This window comes from Amblyomma americanum, chromosome 9 (assembly GCF_052857255.1).
Source record: "Amblyomma americanum isolate KBUSLIRL-KWMA chromosome 9, ASM5285725v1, whole genome shotgun sequence".
In the NCBI taxonomy this organism is placed as follows: Eukaryota; Metazoa; Arthropoda; class Arachnida; order Ixodida; family Ixodidae; genus Amblyomma; species Amblyomma americanum.
Window position 1 is genome coordinate 132130097 of NC_135505.1, and position 21058 is coordinate 132151154.

Genomic DNA, 21058 nt, shown 5'->3' on the forward strand with positions numbered 1-21058 from the left:
GCTGTCGTCAATTTAATTTCGAGCCTTTTTGTCTGCCATTCAGATTTCTCCCCATTGATGAGTATACTGATTATATTAATAAGGTGCAGCTATTATATCCTTTCCTCTTGAATTTGAAAATCGATATTTTTAAAGTATAATTTCCTCTTGAAATTGGTTATCTGCTATTCAGGATCTGACAGCGTCTGTCAAATGCACTGCGGCCCTAGGTGGATATATTTTCATGCCACTTCCAATGCTTTCCTGCCCGTCGTAAACTGTTTCTCTCTTCCTATCATGTGGAACTTCACTTCTCTTCATATTAATTTTCTGACCCACCATTCTGTGTCGCCTGTTTAGGACCTCAGCCATGGTCTGCAGCTTGTCTTCTGAGTTACATAGCACGTTAATGTGATTAGCAAATGAAATATTACTAAGGTATCATTTATTAGCTTTTGCCATCATCTCTTCGCAATGCAGTTGTCTGGATAGCTTCTGCAAACAGGCGGTTAATAGTAGTGGAGAAACTGTGCTTCCCTGCCTGACACTCTTCCTGATTTGGATTTCATGACGTTCCTTGTGAAAGACTTCGGTTACTGTGCAGTCCATAGATAATTTCAAGCTCCTTTACATGTCTCTTCTACACCCTGGGAACGCAATACTTGCCTGACTGTTGATGTTTCAGATGATTCAAGTAGTTTCCCATAATCTAAGAAGGTCATATATGGAGCTGGCTATATTCCGAGCATTTCTCTATCACCCGATTGACGATGCGAATACGATCTATTGTACAGTACTGTTTCCGGGGGGCCATTCTGGTTCTTTGATTGACTTAAGTTCAAGGTAGGGTGGCTGTAATTCTATTATCGATTACCTTACCAAATTCCTTGTAGGAAATCAACAGTAAGCGGTCCTTGGTATAGCATTTTTTTATGGATTGAGATAATGGCACTCTTTTAAGCTTCAGGTATGTTAGAGGTAATGATGCATTTTCTGTACAGGGGGAGGGGAGTTCAGACATGTAAATCCCAATGACTTTATGAATGTTACGCATAAAAAAAAACGTGAGAGACGCCAGCTGATCACCGAGTGAGGCAATAGGCCTCTCCCATTTTCAATCCGAGGCATCATCTCCAGCAGCCTAGAAGCTAAGCCCACTGTGCGCTGGAAACGCGTTCTTTTTCGGCACACAATTTGCAGCTGTGCCAAAAATTTACGCTCGGGGCTTCTGGGTATTTTTCGTACTTTTTATGGACAAATGTCCCGTGTTCAGCTTTCAATAGAGCTTTGTTACTGTATTTTGTGCAGTGTGCGTTAGTTTTAATGCTTTATTTATTGTTTTGTAGGTTCATTTCATTGAAACACTCTACACGTGCACGTGTTCAGCCCCTGTTACGAAGTGTTTCTTTCTGGTGCAAAAATGCGAATGTTTTTTGACGAGAGGAAAAGTGCAGTAATTGTCGTACTCTCGGCTAACCCGTATACAGGGACAGCAGACACAATTCAATTGATGACATATCAAAATACGTTAGCGTAACCGTCCCCAACGCATTCCTACTCAAGTAAGGCTAGTTTGGTTGTGATACACATAGGTGGGTGCAAACGAATTGCATGTTCGCGTTATCGCGTGTGCAGGGCTCCGTGTTATCTCACTGACAGAACCACAAAATTCAATCGTTGAATCCGGCTGTTAAAGACACACTAAGGAAAACTCCGTCCAAGTTTTCTTCTCATTAAAAACTAATTCTGTAGCTATTTCTAAGAATCTTTATATTTGTCCAGCGGCAGACGGCGCCTTAATTGTTCAGAATTTTTTTTTTTAATTTCCGCCACTCGATTAAAATTGTGCATTCCACAGTGAAGAGGACTCCGTGATTACCGATGAAAAAAAAAGAAGGTGTAGGTTAGCCTCTGTGATCCACGAAAAAAAAAATCTAGTTTAGTTTATGAGGGTTTAACGTCCCAAAGCGACTCAGGCTATCAGAGACGCCGTAGTGAAGGGCTCCGGATAATTTCGACCACCTGGGCGGTTCTTTAATGCGCACTGACATCGCACAGTACACGGGCCTCTAGAATTTCGCCGCCATCGAAATTCGACCGCCGGGGCCGGGATCGAACCCGCGTCTTTCGGGCCAGCAGCCGAGCGCCATAACCACTCAGACACCGCGGCGGCCCAAAAAAAAAAACTGTCGACGCACCGCAAATTGCGATATCGGCCGGTAATGGCGCATTCGTATTACATTTTTGGTATTTTTTGGTTTAAAGAAGCTCGTTTTTTAGTGCAAGTAGCACATTTTTTCGTTAGAATGCGGTAACATTAAAGATCAAAATTAATTTGTCATTTGCGTATATTCAACGAAATAAGTGAGAAAAGAAAAACGAATTGTTAAAACCGCAATCAGGCTTTTCTGTGAAACATTACTGTCCTGCGGCAAAGCCTTTTCATCTCTGTTTGGAGCATTCATTTGAACGTTGCCCGCGAGGTCTTCGCCTCAAAGCTGGCTCTATGAAGGCGATGTAAAAGATGGCTGTAGTGTGCCGAAGCGGAAGCAATTAGCCGCGTACTTTTTAATATTCAACTTCCTCCATTTGTCGTTAAAAAAGCTGTCGAAGAATAAGTTTCCCTGAAACTAAGCGCTGCCGGAAAGAATGCCGTACAGGCAGAATGCCGTGCCTGGGCGAAATATTGTCCTTTACTCCTTAAACCCTCCAAATAAAGGTGTTAAAAGCTGGTCCGGCTAGAAGAACACTTCAGGCCTTCCTCAGTACCCCTGTTCCCTGCCCGCTTGTTCCTTATCAAGAGTGCACTCTCCCAAGCCCTGGCGCAGAGAGTACGCACCCTAATCGTGTGGCTATAATGGCGTATTCCCATTGGTCGGTGTGGTGATCATGTGGCCTGAAAGCTGCAGCATGACTGGGTCTCTTTTGCGGCAGACATTGCTACAAGAACAGCAGCAGCATAACGTCAACTAGATTAGCGCTTCAGACGGGGACTGAGAATTAGAAGAAGACAGGACGCACGCTTCTTCAATTTCTTGGTCACCCTTTTGAAGTGCCAGTCTTTTTAAATTACGACGAACAGTTAACTACTACAGCTTTCCGCCTTGGCGGAATAGCAGCGTCAACAGCAGCTGCAACAACAACTACTACAAAAACTACCATTAATATAGCAACTACTACTGCTACGAGTAAAGCTTGTTCTCATTGTAGTACAATTACTACTTTGCTACTACTATTACTGCTACCACTACTACCACTGCCACCACTACTACTACTACTACTACTACTACTACTACTACTACTACTACTACTACTACTACTACTACCACCACCACCAGCACCACTACCGCTGCTGCTTCTGCTACTACTACTACTACTACTACTACTACTACTACTACCACCACCACTACCACTGCTACTACTACTACTACTACTACTACTGCTGCTGCTGCTGCTGCTGCTGCTGCTGCTGCTACTACTACTACTACTACTACTACTACTACTACTACTACTACTACTACTACTACTACTACTACTACTACTACCACCACCACTACCACTACCACTACCACTACTACTGCTACTGCTGCTGCTGCTGCTGCTACTACTACTACTACTACTACTACCACTACTACTACTACTGTTACCACGACTTCGACTCCATAAGCTGTGATAAATACCATTGATACAGTTATTGATGTACAAAAAGAAATGTCGTGTCCGAAAGATGTGATGCCTCTTGCGGCTACGAGTTTAATAAAGTAGAACTTTTTAAATGCTAAAAACAACTGGCGAGTGAGGACATTTCAGAAAGGAAGAAAAAGCGCTCGGGGGTTGCAGAACTTGCAGCATCTAATAAGAGCAAGCTTTCTGCAAGCTTTGGAGCAAGAACAACAATAACAAAAGTTGAGCATCTGCACGAATATCGGCGTTATTATCAGCAACATCGCCACCATCAACGACTAGTACTGAAGGAAAGGTTGAGTTTGGTTAGCCTTTACTAGCATGATAGTTTCCACGAAAGCACAGGATGCGTACACCAAGGTTGATGGGATATACAAAGACAAATTATGATCACCGTCAGATAGACTAGAAAATAGAAAATTGTTTAGCATGTTGATAATTTAGATGTACTTAACGTTGTTTGCTTCATCATAGTTAGGTGCGCGATTTTCATTCGTTAAAAAAAGAAAAAAAAGAAACTTAGACCATTGCAAGAACCTAACAACACGTTATTTGGAGATGCAGCCTGTACTGATGAGAAAAGATGAGCTGCAAAGCTGGCACCGCTTCACGCCCAAAAAGAACGCAGGCAACGAATGACAGTCTACTACTTTGACGAAAGTAACTGAAACAAAAAAAATCAAGGCTGGTAACTCTTTAATATCTCATATTCTATGCCCAGTGGAGCTTAGAAGATAAGATTGGTTTGCAGGAGGCAACCCCTCTCTGGTCGAGCATAAAACCGGTAGAATGGCTTCGTCTCTGCTGCCGTGTGAGCATGTTTGTGAAGGAAACGAAAAAAAGTGAATAAATGAGGAAAAATAAAATATGGCTGCAATTTCAATTTGTCGATGTCCGCCTCTATCCATCCACTTCACAACACCCCAGACCTTTCCATGAGTCGACCAACTCCTGACAAGCGCAACCGAGTTAAATGAAACTGCCCGTGGGGGTCGTCTCTACGAAGAAGGCACATTATTGCCGTCACAATGAAATACTAAAAAGGCGTACGCAAGAAACGATATAAACGACCGCAGCACGATACTGATGCAAAGACGACTCTGACCGTCAGGCACAGCACACCAGGTTGAGATTTTATTTCTTTTGACCCACTTTTCAGCGATTGGGTTGGACTTTAAAACAAAAACAAAAAGGTAAAACGAGGGAAAACATCAGGAAAGCGTGGCAACAGACGTCGTTAAATACGACGGGGCCGTCCACGTCTGCCTAGCACGACTCCGCGCTGCTGTTTTTCCCTTTCCCCCTCCATCACTTTCCGCGCTCCTCCGCTTCTCTTGCCGCTGCTGCTGCTTTTGCTCCTAGGGATGAGGATGCGGCAACCGGACGTGACGACACACCCACCGCGTCACTTCCGGTCTGCGCCCGCGCGAGCAGACGAGACGCCGCCGCCGCCGCGTCCCGCCAACGCTAAAACGCGACGCCGCCAACGCCACCCAGCGTTAAACCAGTTAAACCGCGCTGCGCTCGCAATCCTCCCTGGCCGCCTGCCTTCTACGACAACGTCGGAGGAAGAAAGGAGCAACAGCAGACGACAGGGCTTCGGCGCGGAACGGGCGGTGTGTTTTAGAAAGCGCTCTGGTGGGTGCCTGTGGTGTCGGCGGCGGTGGTCTGTTGGTTTCTTTCTTTTCCGCTTCTTTTCGCGTTCTATCTTTTCGTCTCGTTCTTCACAAGGCCTGGGCTTCTCTCCAGTAGCTGCTTACCGTGAACTGAGACGGCGTTGCGAAGAAAAGAAGGCGGTCGGTGGTGGTGGTGGTGGATCAAGATGCGGTGAAAAACGGCTGTTGCGAACGACGTTGATTGCGTGATTTTTTTTTTAACTGACAGCCGGGAGAGAGAAATATGAGTTCGAACGCCATTCGAGGCATTCGGCGCAAGAAGTCGACGCTCTCCGAGGTGAAGATCGCCGTTCTGGGAGCGTCGGGAGTGGGCAAAAGCGGTGAGTCGATTTCGGTGGTTGTGCGTGGCGGCTGGCGGCTTGGCGCATGCATGCACTCCGCGCCGTTAGGCCTAGGGCACGAGTGCGCGCTCTCTCGCGCACACCGGAGTTCGTCGCGTTGTGGCATCCGGCGCGGTTAGCTTATTGGCGCTAAAGGCTCTCTCCTCTCCCCTTCCATTCCCCCCTCCCTTTTAACCCACTCCCCGCCTGACATACCTGCTGAAGGCCACTTTAATTGTTTTTTTACAAGAAGCGAATTCCATCGCTTGAAGATAGTGCTTGCGGCTGTTTGAGTTGGGACGCTTTCGTGAGGTGTACTTCATCGCATCGTCTTGTGACTTCTGTACAAGACGACGTCGATGAAGGCAGTTGCCGATGATGGGTTTCGAGAAACAACTCTGCGTAGGCGGCGATGAGTTGCACGTTTCTGGAATGAAGGAACCCGTGCTCCTGGCGCCCTTTCTTTAGTTTATTTTTTATTGTCGATGTTGGGCAACCCGTTGCGCGAGCGAGGTCGTTGAGTAATCGATGTTTGCGGGGCTCCGAGCTTTTCCCGCACCCGGAGCCAATTAGAAACACCTGCGACTCGTCCTTCGACGGCTAAGCTGGCAGCGCGTCTGGAGCATGGGCCTCCTAAGCACCCGCGAACCTGGTGTTGGCTGGAGGGTGCTTAGGTGGCCCAGTTTCGGCTGAATTTGTGGCGCTGCTTCGGGATCAAGGTCGACCCCCCTCTCCTGCGCCTTCATTAAGACGGCGTGGTAGCGAAAGGTGTTAGCTGCCATATCGCTTTCAAGTGAAAGTAACGCTTAGCCTGCGTATAAGCGTTATTTCGGTTTAAACGTAACGGGCTTTCGGTAGATAATTGTTTGCAACCAGTTGAAGACAAAAATAGTTGATAGCAGTGTCCCAGACTCTGCTTTCAGTGCGCAAGTCCACTTGCAAAACGTTGGCTAGCGAGCTAAGAGCCCCTCTTCTTGATCAGTTTGTTTTATGTTTCGTACCGTATGTCCTCTTACAACCTGGTTGATTTCTTGATGAACTTTTACGCGCCAAGACTATAAAGCTAGACCTCGTGAAGAACTCTAGATCTGTTCGACCACCTGTGGTACCTTAGCGAACACCGAAATCGCAGTTGAGAGGCGTTTTTGCATTTTGTCGTCCTCTTTCTAAACTAAAACACATGTGCAGTTTGTCAGCGTAAATTACAACACGTTTTTAAAGTTCTGGTGTTTCTCCAGAATGCAGTCGAGAGTATTTCGTGGCCACAAGTCTAGCAGTCTTAATGCGTGATTTTTCTCCATGCTTTGTATGTTCCAGGCCTCTATATGCCTTAGAAAGCTGACAACCTTCTGTGTCATACGTGCCTATTTAAAAGCTTACGCAGAAAAATTGCATGTTCAAATCAAACTTCAAAAACAATGTCACAGTATAAACTGTAATGATTTTCAGTCTTACATGGTCGTCATCAGTAGGAATATGATTTGGCCATATTTAGGTAACCCCCTTGGAAAGTTGATCAGAACATCTTTTGCGAAAGAAGAATTTTATAAAAGGTTGCTATTTAGTAGCGCGGGAAGCAGTCTGTGATTTCCTGCGGTAGGCTGCAGGAATCAATGACATAGAAGATAACTATGCAGCATAATGTGTGTATAAAGTTTGTTGAGGATATAAAGGATAACTGCTACAATTTTTCGTTAAGATTCTTAGACAGCATTGAACGTTTCATTTCTTTGTCCTCCGATACAAAATATTTATTCACTGGGTATAGAGACAGCTTGCAGACTGTCCGTTCAAATTTTCGGCACTTTATAAGGCCGCTGGGAAGCTGTCCACTGCATTTGCCACGTCTTTGCATTGCAAAACAGTACTGAGCTGTACCTGCACACTCGGAAACAACGATGTTTTTGTTAAATAGCTAAAATTGTTATCGTAGTCAAAATCAACCATGAGGTTCGCAGTCAAATTATCTAATTAACTATTGATTCTGTCGCTCTATCTGTACCATAACGGGGCTCAAATTCATGCGATAAAAATACAAAAAATGAAACGAAGAGCACAGCTCATTTGATTAAGGCTATTATGCGATTATAACTCGCAAATAGCTTTCAATGGTATTCGAAAGAAAAGGAAAAAATATCGTCAATCGAGCTGTGCTTTTGCACAATCTTTTCGAACACCGCAATCTGTAGCTGTTTCCTTATACAAATTGGCGATTTCGAAACGTTCGCCTTCAAAGAATAGTACTCGGCCGCTTGCTGCAATATTCGAGCCATAAATTATAAACTTTACGTTCTCTTCGAAGGGAAAAATCCATATTCGCACATGCACAGAAAGATTCCGTAATGAAGCAGTTGGTGAACGGCCATATAGCGCACTAGTTATAATCGGGGATCGTCGATCGACGGTTAAGGAAAAAAATTAGATCTTTTGCGTGAGCGCTTAGAGCAAGAATCATATGCAAGAAAAGTAATTTCACTTTGCGCAAGAAGTGTGCATTCTGTTCGAAATATGCGTTAACAGTAAATTCATTCACACGTGTTTCGAAAAGAAGTCTGAAATGACAGTGATTAAATAGTTTATGACATAAATAAATAGATTATGAATTGTTTATCACCGGGTTCAGTTAGGCGCCACGCAAAAACCGACGTTCTGATGCATCGAACTACACATCATAAGAAACATCCACATTTTCTTCGAGGCGACCTTCAAATTTCTAATGTCATTTGCAAACTGTGAAAAATAATTTGCGACGCATATCGCTTTCACGAGCGGTAAATTTGCAGTTTAGCTCTGCTCAGGCAAACGCAAGCACACTATCATGCTTTTGAGTTGATATATTTATAGAAATATTTATTCCAGCTCGTAGTGAATTTGAGTTCATGATGATAGCTCCTGTTCACTGTGTGCAATAAACGGAAGTCAATCATATTGTGTGTTCCAGAAGTGCTGTCGTGCGGCCACACTGTAGTGAATTATATTGCATTCCTCGCGCAGTTTGACTGACAGTTAACTGTATACTCCGGTCGTTGAAACTCTCCTGACGCTCTTTCTCATCACAGCGTATGAACCCGCCCGATATGCAGATGACATGTTGATGGACATTTTCTCCAAATATACCGCCTCCATGCACAGTAGAGGACCAGCAATCTTTCTAGGATAACTTCCAATTTTTGGGGCCTGGTCTAATCTCCAATAAGATTTCTCGAGCTAGTTGGTTCATGCTGAATGAAAAGGGTAAACTGCGACAATGGGTTAAGACAAGGGAAAGGAACACACACGATACTTACTAACGCAGTAAGTGTTAGTGTGTTAACTGCGTTAGTAAGTGTCGTTTGTGTTCTTTTATCTTGTCTTAACCCTTTCGCGCAGTTAACCCTTTTTTAATCTCCACCTCAACTGCCTGTACCTTTCTTCTTCACTGTGTTTCGCCTGTTGGGCTCCTTTAATTTATCATGAATTGCCATCGACTAAGCCAAATCTCAAACTCGCTACTAGTGCGAAAGGGCAGAAAATTAAAAAAAAATTATTCTGCACATGAGCGAAATTACATAACATGCCCATGGGGGTGAAGGAAACGGATAAAGGCGGAAAACACTTCCCGTCACTATAGGCCTAGCATATATAAACTCGGAGCATATATATTACCCCATATAACACATATATGAACCGAGCATATGTAGCTCATATATGACCCACCCCGAGCAGCACCTCAATGGCATGACCGAGTTCAGTGAAGAAACAAAAACAAATAAGTAAGGCATAACGGAAACAGTATCATTTGTGCAGCATGTTTACGAAGCATAAGCTAACGTCCAGCAAGAACACTACAACAATTACGTGAAAGCAAACAAAACATTCTCTATGGTATGCATTTTCAGAAAGTGTGTTAATTAAGAAGCGCACTTATAAAATGCTAGTCCAGAACCAGCGAATACAGGGTAATATTTATGCAGTCCTGTTTAAGACATCACTGCGATATGAGAAAAGGATCTTCATTCTCTGTTTAAACAGGTGAACAGGCCTGTATGTTGTGACATAACTAGCAGCAGTGGATTCCTGGCGAACGGCAGATGTCAAAGTGGAGGAAGGGGAGAGAAGGGGGGAATGGGGGGGGGGGGGGGTAGATGCGTGGAAACCAGCTGGGGAAATCTTGGCGGGTTGCGCGCCTAAGCTGACAGAAATCGGATTAGGTGCGCGAATAAAAAAGCGTAAAAAAATCGAGAGCGGCCTTTTGGGCAGATGCATTGCCTGCACCTGGGAACGGGAGAGACGACTGCCTCTATTTCAATATATTAACAAAGAGGCAGTGAAGTATATTTTATGAAACGATCCTTGATGGTTGGAAACTGCAACGATACACTTCGATTTGGACAATATTCTTGCTTGTGCAGCTGAAGGTAACATTCGGCGTTCAACCTATTTTGCAACGTTCATCGTGATCGTCATCACCACAACCACCATCACCTTCGTATTCTGGGTTGCTTACACTGTCGCATACAGGCCTCTACCAATAACCTCTATTTTTTTCTGCTTTCTGCCAGCAGCGGCCTTGTTTTTCAGGAAAATTTCCCAAACTCATTATCGTCATAATTCACTTCAATTCCTGAACTAATGCGCTTGCACTTGACCATGAAAAAGATGATGGTTATGTTTAAACATTGTCAGATATGCCTAGATGTGATTCTCGTAACCGGTCTCCAGTCTCTGTGACTGTCTTTAGTTGAATTTAATTTATACTGGCATCCACTCTGATGCCTACAACAGACTACCGGGTTTCAGGTATGCGCGTTAGATTCGCGACATTGATCAACGGTGTTTCATGGTCCCGTTAGACTAGTTTTCAATTTGGTGAAGGAAAACGAATGGTATTCCCGAGATCGCTCGCTGCACCTGGTGCTAAGAACACGAAATTAACGATTGTCCAAAATCGCTTGGAATAATTATACTGACAGCTGTTCCCTCTGGTGCGGTGGATAGTGATTGCAGCTAGGGTCACTGAAAAAAAAAATCTCCCACTGTACCACGATCCACATTAGCCGTAGAACCTACATGGCCGTAGGCACCTAATCCTTCCAGGACAAGAAGCGTCTTCGCTGTATTCTGAACATCTTTCGAGTGACTGCAATCAGGATGCTTTGAACACGCTATATTAGGTTAACACATTCAACTTTTTGTTGGGAAAACGAGCTTTGGGAACGTCTCAGATGTGCTCTTTGAAGTAAATGAAAAATTAATTTACCAATATGTTTCAACGTCAACGTGCGTACTTGCGTGCGTTCCGCGACATAAGCTAAATCAATATGAAAGGCTCTCCAGAAATAGCGTACGTACGCTGCCGACAATAGGTGATATCCGTGAAACTTCCAAAGCAGGCGATTTTCTATTAAGATAATTGCAACCAACGATATCGATGGGGCATCCTTGTCTTGTTCGTGCACGTGTTAGCTTTTCGGCCGTACCGCCCATCTCGTAGTACTCACAGCCGTTTTGTTGCGAGGGCAACAGACCTACGGACATCTCTTTACCATTGCGCTTGGATGCGATTTGTTGCAAAGAATGCAGAACGTTTCCGGATTGCTTATGGCGGCTTCCTCCTCAAGCAGTCGTCTTTGACTAGCAGCAGCACACTGTCATTTACATGGCATTTTAGCGTATGTCCCTGATTTAAAAGAAAATTCGTCAGAGCTTTCAAAACGACTTCCATCTGGAAGCTGGCGAAAGGAAGCCGGGTGACCAAACATAATCAAAATCTTTTTCTTTGTAATCGCATCGTCTCTCGTTTCCTTGACCTATAATAACTCCACCGCCAACATCACGACAACCAGGGCAGCGTGGGTTTAGTTAAAATGTAAGCGATCCCCCTCCCTTCTCTCTACGTTAGATAAGGTTGAATCTTGAATCCTCAGGTTGAAAGGAGAAAGCGAAGGGGAACCTCATTAGCCAATTGCGTGCAGTGCAGTGGAAGCTGATGCTTCAAGTTTGGCCGCTCGTTCAGTCACAAGGTCTACGTAAGGCGTCAAATTTTGTTTTAATCTACCACAAGCTTTTGTCCACTCATTCGCCACTTTCTCTGCTAAGGGCATGTCAGTGGGTAGCAGAGACCTCAGAAATCTTCTTTGCAAGATTGCAACATAGAAGACTACATCACTGTGCTTACGAGTGTGGCTAGCCTTGGGTAAAACGTTTTCGAGCCAGTAGCTTGCTTTTGAGTCCTACAGTCCTAAACAGCAAACTGTCTTGAAATTTGAAGACAAAGTTTGGCCTTACCCTGCCGCCATTTAGAGTTTCGAGGGTGTCATTTGTTTCCCAATACACGGCTGAAAATCAAACGACGTGTCTGGACGACACCTGGCCAAAGGTGCACCTGCTAATCTCTATCTACAAGCTGTCAGCCTTCGCTTAGATGCACGCAACTTCGGGGACTCGGGTCCATCCTCATTTGTCGGGCTCACCAGGCCGGCCGCACAGAATGACCGGCCATCGCGACGTTATTTGCTACGCCTTGCTGCACTCTGATTGGTGGACGACGTCGGTTGTTTTAGGCGCAGGTTTTTTTTTTCCTCCTGATGGAGAGAACATTCTACCTTCGCTCCGGTGAGCCGCACGCTCCTCCGGTGGGATTTCCGCAAATTTGGTTAGTGACCCAGCACAATGGGGCCCGGCGCTTTCCCTGGACGGCTATAAATACGAAGGACGAAGGTAAAAAAATGAACCAGGAAGCTCGTTTAATCTTGGTTCGACCCAATTCACTCCTCGTAAAGTGATGATAACTAATACCGTCGCGATTATCTTGTTCATCTTATCGGCACCGACTAATGCTAAAGATCGACATTTTTTTTATTTTAACGTTTAGCGGTATAGGTCTTTGCGGCAGCATCCCGCAGGCAAAATGAAGGGATGTTCAAATACGGCATTACCCTACATTTAATGCATGATGGGCTTTTTGCTGCGAGTACAGGCGTTCGTCAATCAATCAATCAATCAATCAATCAATCAATCAATCGATCGATCGATCGATCAATCGATCAATCAATCAATCAATCAATCATTCAATCAATCGATCAATCAATAAATCAATCAATCAATCGATCAATCAATCAATCAATAATGCACTAAATCAATAAATAAATAATTAATTAATTAAACAAATAAATCAAGTTGTATGCTACGCAGTTGGCATCCCAAAACAGAACTTCCCATTCTTCTTAGTGCATGTTAAACTGCGTGAACAAGGTGGAACATTACGAAGAGCACCAACTACCTGCCGCACATGCGGTACGTAGGGCTCAGGCGATTTTGGGCTACGTTACCACTGAGCAGCGGATTAACGACGGAGTTTCTAGTCGTGACGTCACAGGAAGTTCCTTATTCAACAACAGTTACAGGGAGTCGCATACGTAGTAGTCGTAGTTAGGGGTTAACGGCGCAGCGACAACTCAGGCCAAAGTGCGCCAAACACAGGGTGGTTATTTATTGCAAGGAGTTACGTTCAAATGCGCAAAGCTAATCTTCGTGGGATTGAATGTTAGATCAAGAGACAGTGCGGAGAAACCAGTCTTTCATTTTGTTTCGTATTCTTTCCTAGCATATACGAGGTCCGCTGTCAGTGAAATTATTATTCCTGGCCACTTATGCCCAACAATTGTAGACAAAAGCGTATGTGAGCGGGAAACCGTTTATGAGCGCATTTTTTCTCATATAATATAAGGTTTCACTATAACAATATATATATCCGCAGGTCACCTGTCGGCAGTCTTGCATTTTTTTTGTATTAAAGTTTATTCTAGCGTCAAAAGCGTCCCCCCCCCCCCCCCCTCAATCGGTTTTATATGGCATTCTTAACTATTCGATGCGATATATGGAAACGCATTAATATAAAGATTTTGCTACATATCAAAAGAACAGACCGTTACTTTAAATATTTCTGTAACAGTACCTTACAATTTCCCAGTTTTAAAGTTTTTGTCCGATAATGTTGGACATGAACACGAGGCAATCAATTGATATCGGTCAACTTCGATTTCTTCTCAGCATGCATTTAAGCTCTTGCCTTGTCACGAAAACAGAACTTCCTGCTAAGCGGAGGTGTCGGTTGCCATTTAATGTGCAAAGCCTATGTATGCGGTTGTATATTTCTTCTTTACCGGCCAGCACACCACTGACGCCCTCCCCCTCCGAATTATTTATTTATTTAATGGGCCGAGACTAGACCAGGTGAAGCGAACGGCGAAAGTGGCTCCAAAACTCTCTCACCTGGAGAATGGTGGGAGTGTGGGAAAAAAAAATTAAGCGCAAAAAGAAAAGGGAAAGGGTGTCGATGAACGTTGTCCGCATAGAAGCACCCCTGCAGCAACAGCAGCACAACATCCAACAGCGAGCTCCGGCTTACGAGCTGCTCTTGGCAGGAGAGGCTCTATTCTGGTCGAAGAAGAAGACATTTGGGAATTCCCCTGCTGGCCTCGAACCCTCTCCCCTCTTCTTCGGCTCCCTCCGGGGGTGGAGAGAGCAAGAGTGCGATGTTGCTTAAAGCAGATCTTTCTTCCCCCCTTCTTTCACTCTCTCTCCCCTGTGCTGTTGTTTTCTTCTGAAAAGAAAGGGCCCTACGAGTGTGTGGCACGGGTGGAGGGCTGGGGTGGAAGGGGCGAACGTTGAGGAGTTTTCGGTAGCCTTCGCTCGGTGTTTATATGTAATAAAACACCGAACGCGGGGGGGGGGGGGGGATGGAAGGGTTTGCATCTGGAGTTGGGCGATGTGTGCAAGGAATGAAGGCGAGTCGAAGGCGAGGGAGCGGAAGAACGGGAAGGGAGGAGTACAGAAGAGCGCTGGTGCCTCCGGAAAGAGAAACAGCATCGAATTTTCAGTTCCCCTTTGGAATGAATAAGGGTAGCGATAGTTATAGCGCTCTTTTCCTAACCCTCTCTACCCATGACAAATGTCAGTCCAAGAAGCGCCCAGATCACGTGACCCAGATCACGTGACCGTTTCTCGGCTTTCACTGATAAATTTGTCATTGATCAGTACGTGGATGCGCGTGTTTTCGGTTACGACGTATACACTGCGACCCGGACGCTGACATCATATTCCGCTGAGAAGATTATACGTACAGGTCTGCCTACAGACAGTACTGGCGTGGATCCTTTTCAACAAATTGCAGTGGAAGGGCCCGGATTAATCGAATCTTCACGTGCCCTTCTTTGCACGACCTTTAAATACCTTTGATAAGCGCCCTCCAGAATTGACTTGAAGTGCTAGAAGCCTTCGCTGTCTTTTCTTTGCGCGCGTGATGCGGGCGCGGAGTATGACAACTTTTTGCACTCTAAACAAGATAAACCTATATGGGAGTAAAAACGAAGTATGCTGTCCTCTAGAGCACTCTCTTTTGTGAAAGGGAGTGCGTTAAAGGACAGCTTACTCCATTTTTACATGTATTTTTAGAGTGTATCTTGGAATATCGCGAAGAAAAGAACGTACCCCATCTGCCAGAAGTAACCGAGCAACATGTTTTTCTTCTCTAACGTATAACGGAGCCTTTACGGCACCCCTTACAGACCTAAATGTGTCAAAACGTGAGGGAGGACAAGGGTTCTCCTTACTTGACACAGATTCAGAGCTTAAGGGCTGCCATAAGTGCTTCGCTACGCGGCTAAGAAACACACCATCGTAACCCGGTTACTTTTGGCAAAGGTGGTACATTACCTGTTTTTATCGGTGTTAGTTAAAGTACTAGCCAGGCCCCTACTGTACTCCCCGTGTTGATTTTAATTTTGTGGTTATGATCAAAATTTGTATAAAATTGAATTATGACAGTGTGAATAGCGTTATATTGGTTGTACTCGTTGATCGGCACGTATGTATGCTTACACAGAAGCACAAAGAAAACTCCGAACCTTGACTTCGTATAGGGACGTCCCGGGCCAAGAGATGGCTGCGGTTGACAGGACTGGTGGGCGGAGAAGTGTCGGTTGGGATTTCCGCAGCGCAATGCAGAAACAGCCCTGCGTCGCTGCATAGAAACGCTTTCCTTGTCGAACAAGCAGGGGAGACTATTCTGACGGGCCCGACTGTCGGCTCCCATACATAAAAAAAAGAAAGCATACCCGTGAGTTGAGAGCATAGTTCTTCCAAAGAGCGAGAAGTCACGATTGCTCTTTCACGTGTGTCGCTTCGCCAGAGCCTGCAGCTGTCAACGCCGTAAAGGAAAAGAAGCAAAATATGAAAGGAAGGTTCGCGAGCACATCAGTCACCCAACGCGAGTGCCTTTGCGACAGGCGTGCTCTGGAAGACAGCGGATCTCTGAAAAGAGTTGCCAGTGTCGCTTTGCATTGGTTTCTTTCTTACCTTTTTCTTTTCTTGCTTCTTTTCCTTCTTTATTTGGTAAAAAAGAAAGGCCGGAACAAACTGTCGGGATGCCAGACACGCCTAGTTCTTGCCCCCTTGTGTCCCTTTGCAGTTATTTCCAGAAGTTTAGTATGCAGTGTCGTTAACAGTCGGAGCGTGCAACGGTTCGCTTATTTGTTCGCCGCTTCAAAGAGTACCGCTGGTCATCCTATGGTACAAGGGAATCCCTGGAAGTGCACAGGATTAAAAAAAGTTTTCTATTCACTTGAATTAACGGACTGCTCCACCTGTGCCTACGCCAGACTATACGCCGACGCCAAGACGACTTTTTCTTAATTTGCAAAAGTTTCGCAGAGCTGCTGGTTATCGTTCCCTATAGCAGTATAGTAGTGCTTTGGCGGTGCTGATGGTATTTATCTGAATTCCTTTCCAGGATGGACGATTGCGTTTATTATTGGAATAAGGTTGACTCGGCTGGAAGCTGTCGATGAGTTCGGCCCCCCCCAACAACTACCATCTTGGTTACTTTAGGTGATAGAGCGACTGTACCAAAACAAATGTGGTCTTTGGTTCGAGTTACGTGTTGTTCGCTACTGGCCGCCAAGAGATGGGGCTACTTCATCATCAGCATTATCAGACGGACTACGCCCACTGCAGGGCAAGGGCCTCTCGCATGTCCCTCCAATTAACCCTGTCCTTTGTCAGTTGCGCCCACCGAGTCCCCGCAAACTTCTTAATCTCATCCGCCCACCTAACTTTCTGCCGCCCCCTGCTACGCTTGCCTTCTCTTGGAATCCACTCCGTTACCCTTAAGGACCAGCGGTTATCTAGCCTTCGCATTACATGCCCTGCCCAAGCCCATTTCTTTCTCTTGATTTCGACTAGGATGTCATTAACCCGCGTTTGTTCCCTCACCCACTCTGCCCGCTTCCAGTCTCTTAACGTTACGCTTATCATTTTCCTTTCCATGGCTCGCTGTGCTATCTTTAACTTAAGCTGAACCCTTTTCGTTAGTATCCACGTTTCTGTCCCGTAGGTGAGTACCGGTAAGAGAGAGCTGTTGTACACTTTTCTCTTGACGGATATTGGTAAACTGACATTCATGATCTGAGAGAACCTGCCATATGTGTTCTACCCTATTCCTATCCTTATAGTTATTTCCATCTCATGATCCGGGTCAGCTGTCACTACCTGCCCCAACTAGACGTATTCCTTTACCACTTCCAGCACCTCGCAGCCAATTGTGAACTGCTGTTCCCTTGCGAGACCGTCGAACATTACTTTGGTTTTATGAATAAAAAGTGAAGTATATCAGTGAGTTGAGAGCATGCACAGTTCGTCCAAGGAGGGAGAAGTCGCGATTGCTCGTTCACGTGTATTGCTTCGCTCAAGCCGGCCGTTGTGAATGCCGCAAATAAGGATAAGGGTAATTAATCCTTGAATCACACTGTAGTCCTTTATTCTTGTAAAGTACCAACAGGGCGACACTTGGAAGCACACTTGAGATAGGCGAACATACAGATTAAGACGACGCAGTTATCTCCAAGCATCAGCGAAGGACGTAGGAGCCGTTAACAACCATCTAAATGCAGCCAGCACACAGAGTGGAAAACTGTGTGTACTTGTTTCAAACCTTCGTGGAAAAGTAAACGTGCTGTGCCGAGGTCTTAAACTGGAACAAACAGAACCGACCTTAACACAGCAACGGATTTAACCGGTAATACTTGGCAGGCGGCCTGTAGAGGCTGGAGTGAATCGACAATGCAAAGCTCGAGCGATGTTAAGCTTCGAGCGATGTTAAGCTTAGGACTTCTGGGCGGAATTTTCTCCGTTGTTGTATCTGGCAAGAAATAAATGAATAATTATTGTCGGCGGGATTTATACATATACTGTACATTTGGTGACTTCTACAGACACACTTGATTCCCAGACGAATGCCGGGCCCTGGCCGAAACGTCGGAATTAAATCGCCATTTTCGTTCGCGTGCCTGGAGTGTCCCAACAGTTCTCAGATCGCATCATTACAGCAAATAGTACGTACTCGAAATCGACAACCTCCCGCCTATATGTCCGTTATGATCTGAAGGGGGGGGGGATGCGGGGTGGGGGTGGAGGGGGGGTGGAAGGTAGGAGGGTGGGAGGGGGGTTACCTATCATTTCAAGAAAGAAGACCCGAAAAGAAGCAAATAAAAGGGAATTTCTTCATGATTAAGATGCGCATACTCAAATACAGGGCATCACTGTGTCCCCTTACTCTGCATCACTGCAATGATTCAGACTATGAGCCTATAGGCAACGAAGTAAAATTTTATGCTTTTTTTTTCCTTTGATATACATGGTGTGCATAATTTTTCTTCCAGGCGGGTTGTACTTCTGGCGAACTGGAGGAATTCAAGTCCCGCAGGACCATCGTTTAGAAATGCTCGTTTTTTCATTTCCACTGTTGACTTGGTCGTTACATCGCTCGTTCTCTGCATACCAGCCTTTAGCCTTACAACCCCCCCCCCCCCCCTCCCTTCTTTTTTGTTCCTTACGCCCCCTCCACACCGCCGTTACCTCCCCGATGCGTCAGTCGTCGGTGACGTCTTCTGGGCGCGTCGTGCGGCCGCGTCGGCGTCGGCGAACTTTAAATATATCCGCGCCCTCCGTCTGTAGACTGGGCTCTCGCGCTTCGCTGCGCGTGCCGTCCCCGTGCCGTGGGCGGCGTTTCTCTAGCGCGCCCGACGCATACTCGTCCGCCGCAGTTTCGTGCACTGTGCTCGACGCTGTACACCGGGCTGGTGAGAGTCTCGGGCTAGAAGACGCTTTTAATGACTTTAATGACAATAACAAAACTCCCGCTCCTTCCGACCTCTTCCGGAGTGAAGATGGGACAATAATGGTTATACTGCGACGTTCATTCATCCTTGTCACACCTTCCCCGACAGTACCTAGATCAAGCACCCTAGATGCCAGCGTCAACCTGCATAACAGTTTTGATATTCATTGATCGCCTGGGCGACTACAGCACACAAACAACCGCAGCCATAGCCTGACCGCAGCGGTGGCCGAGTGGTTGAACATCCGCCTAGCACGCGGGAGGTGCGGGGTTCGATCCCCAGTGCCGCCGGATACCCACCGGTGATACAATGGGTACAAGCTTTCTCCTGGCCTGGTGCTCGGCTTATCAGGGGTGACATGCTTGGAAAATGGGTCTCTGACCCCACCTTGAGAAAAAGAAAAAATACCTTGTGACATGGTGTACTGTGCGATGGCAGAGCGTGTAAAAGAACCCCAGGTGGTCGAAATTTCCGGAGCCCTTCATTACGGCGTCCCTCACAGCCTGAGTAGCTTTGGGGTTACACCCCCATAAGCCATAAACCTTGCGCCATGGCGCTCTTTGGCCATAGAGGCCCTTGCGCCATAAAAATCCATAATAATAGTAGTAATAATCATCATCATCAGTTTTGATAGCCAAGAGTTTTTTTGTTTCACGGGAGCGTTCTTGGGTCATTCGACCGTGTTGACGATGAGGTTTACTCCCAAATAAGTCCCCAGTGCATACATCGGTTCAAAACGCGTGCGGAGCGTCGATTTATGAAGAGTAAACTATGTGAATAATCTGACCATAATTGGGCGAACGATAACGAGTGGTCGCTCGGCTCACTCGCGGTAATAGCGAAGTCTGGTTATCCGTGTGGTGACGGAGAGGAACGCAGGCGGGGAAAGTTGAGACCTGAAAGCATTTCACGCACTGCTTGCGCGAGTCCGTGGGTAGTAAAGTTTGGGCGTCGCGGGCTTATGCGCCCCCTGCGCGCAACTAAAATATACCGAGGGCGTTGCGCTTGGCGTGGAATGCTTTTAGCCTGCTTTACATTCCTGCCGCTAGATGGCGATGGTAGCGGTGCTGCTGGGCTTCTACCATCTGCCGGAAAGGTGTCAAGCGGTGACTCAACCGTACAGGTCACCCGTAACGGCGGAGGTATGGAAAAAAAAGTAGAGTCGCCGTTCCGCATTAACATTCTGAATAGGACTGAAGGTATGTTCGAAATACGCGGAGTTTCATTTAACGAGGAAATTTTATTACGCTTGCCGCTGACGGTACCAAAGCGTCGGTTCGTACAAACCGGAAGTTTGGATTATGCGAGTTATAGTAATCGAGAGGACACTGCGTATAATCCATAATTCCAGCCTTGGTTAACCCAGTAAAGGACAGAACACTGGAAGAGTTGACCCAGAGGACTAATTGTACTTCCTTTTCTGGCTACAAGAGTTAAGCGCAGAAGATTTGGGCTGGTAAGTTTTTACAGCAGTCATCGTCAGCATCATAACCATCACCATCATTAGCAGCAACGTCATTTCCATCAGCCGTGTTACGCTTACTGCTGGACAAATGTTGTTACCAGTGATCTGCAATAAGCCCCATTGTGCGACTACTACAGACGCTTTTCCCAGCAGATCTCCCAGTCCTTTATAGCTACTCAAAGCAGTAGCTCTGCAAGCGACATTCATTGAGGTAAAGAGTATGTCCTACCTGAACTGTTTTTCCCCTTACCTGCTGGCAAAAAGGACGACGTCATTGAGGTGGGCTTAGACTCTAACTATATGCGCTGGGAATTGACATCTTTCGAGAACTCGCCATCTGCCGTGATATGTTCCAAATGGCTTTGGAACCGGCCCTTCTCGGGGAGGTCAGGTAAAGGTGTCGTGCTGAGTTTTTCTGAAGCATGCTAGTTGCTAAACAGAGCTTTTTTGTAGCCGTCTCTGTACTGAGTCAGTTTTCAGTGGTTAGCAGATGTGAGCGACGCGTATCGGCTTTGGCGCTAACTGTATTGTTGGCCTTAGAAGCCTCTCATGCAGCTCTGACAGGTTATTTTGCTGCCGAAAGCATCGCGAGTATTCGCAAAACCGAACGACGCAGATGGAGATAGTCACAAAGATATGAAAAGAAAAAAAAAGCTAGAAAGCAACAGGCTTTAGAAACTGCCATAAGAACGGGCACAACGCCTGCTTATTATATCATCTGCAGGGAAGAGGAAATTACATAAAATGGATATGAAAACCAGAAGCAAGAACAATCTA

The 21058-nt window shown here is 45.8% G+C and overlaps 1 protein-coding gene across 2 annotated transcripts in view; it reads left to right on the forward strand.

Moving 5' to 3' along the window:
• Positions 1 to 5209: 5209 nt before the first annotated feature.
• Positions 5210 to 21058, forward strand: part of LOC144104405 (ras-related and estrogen-regulated growth inhibitor-like) — a 37487-nt gene continuing 21638 nt past the window's right edge. Inside the window, exon 1 of one of the 2 annotated variants that reach the window (XM_077637390.1) lies at positions 5210 to 5659. In XM_077637390.1, coding sequence (XP_077493516.1) covers positions 5563 to 5659 — 97 coding nt within the window. In that variant the 5' untranslated portion in view covers positions 5210 to 5562. The remainder of the gene's footprint in view (positions 5660 to 21058) is intronic. The other variant, XM_077637389.1, reaches the window with a different exon arrangement.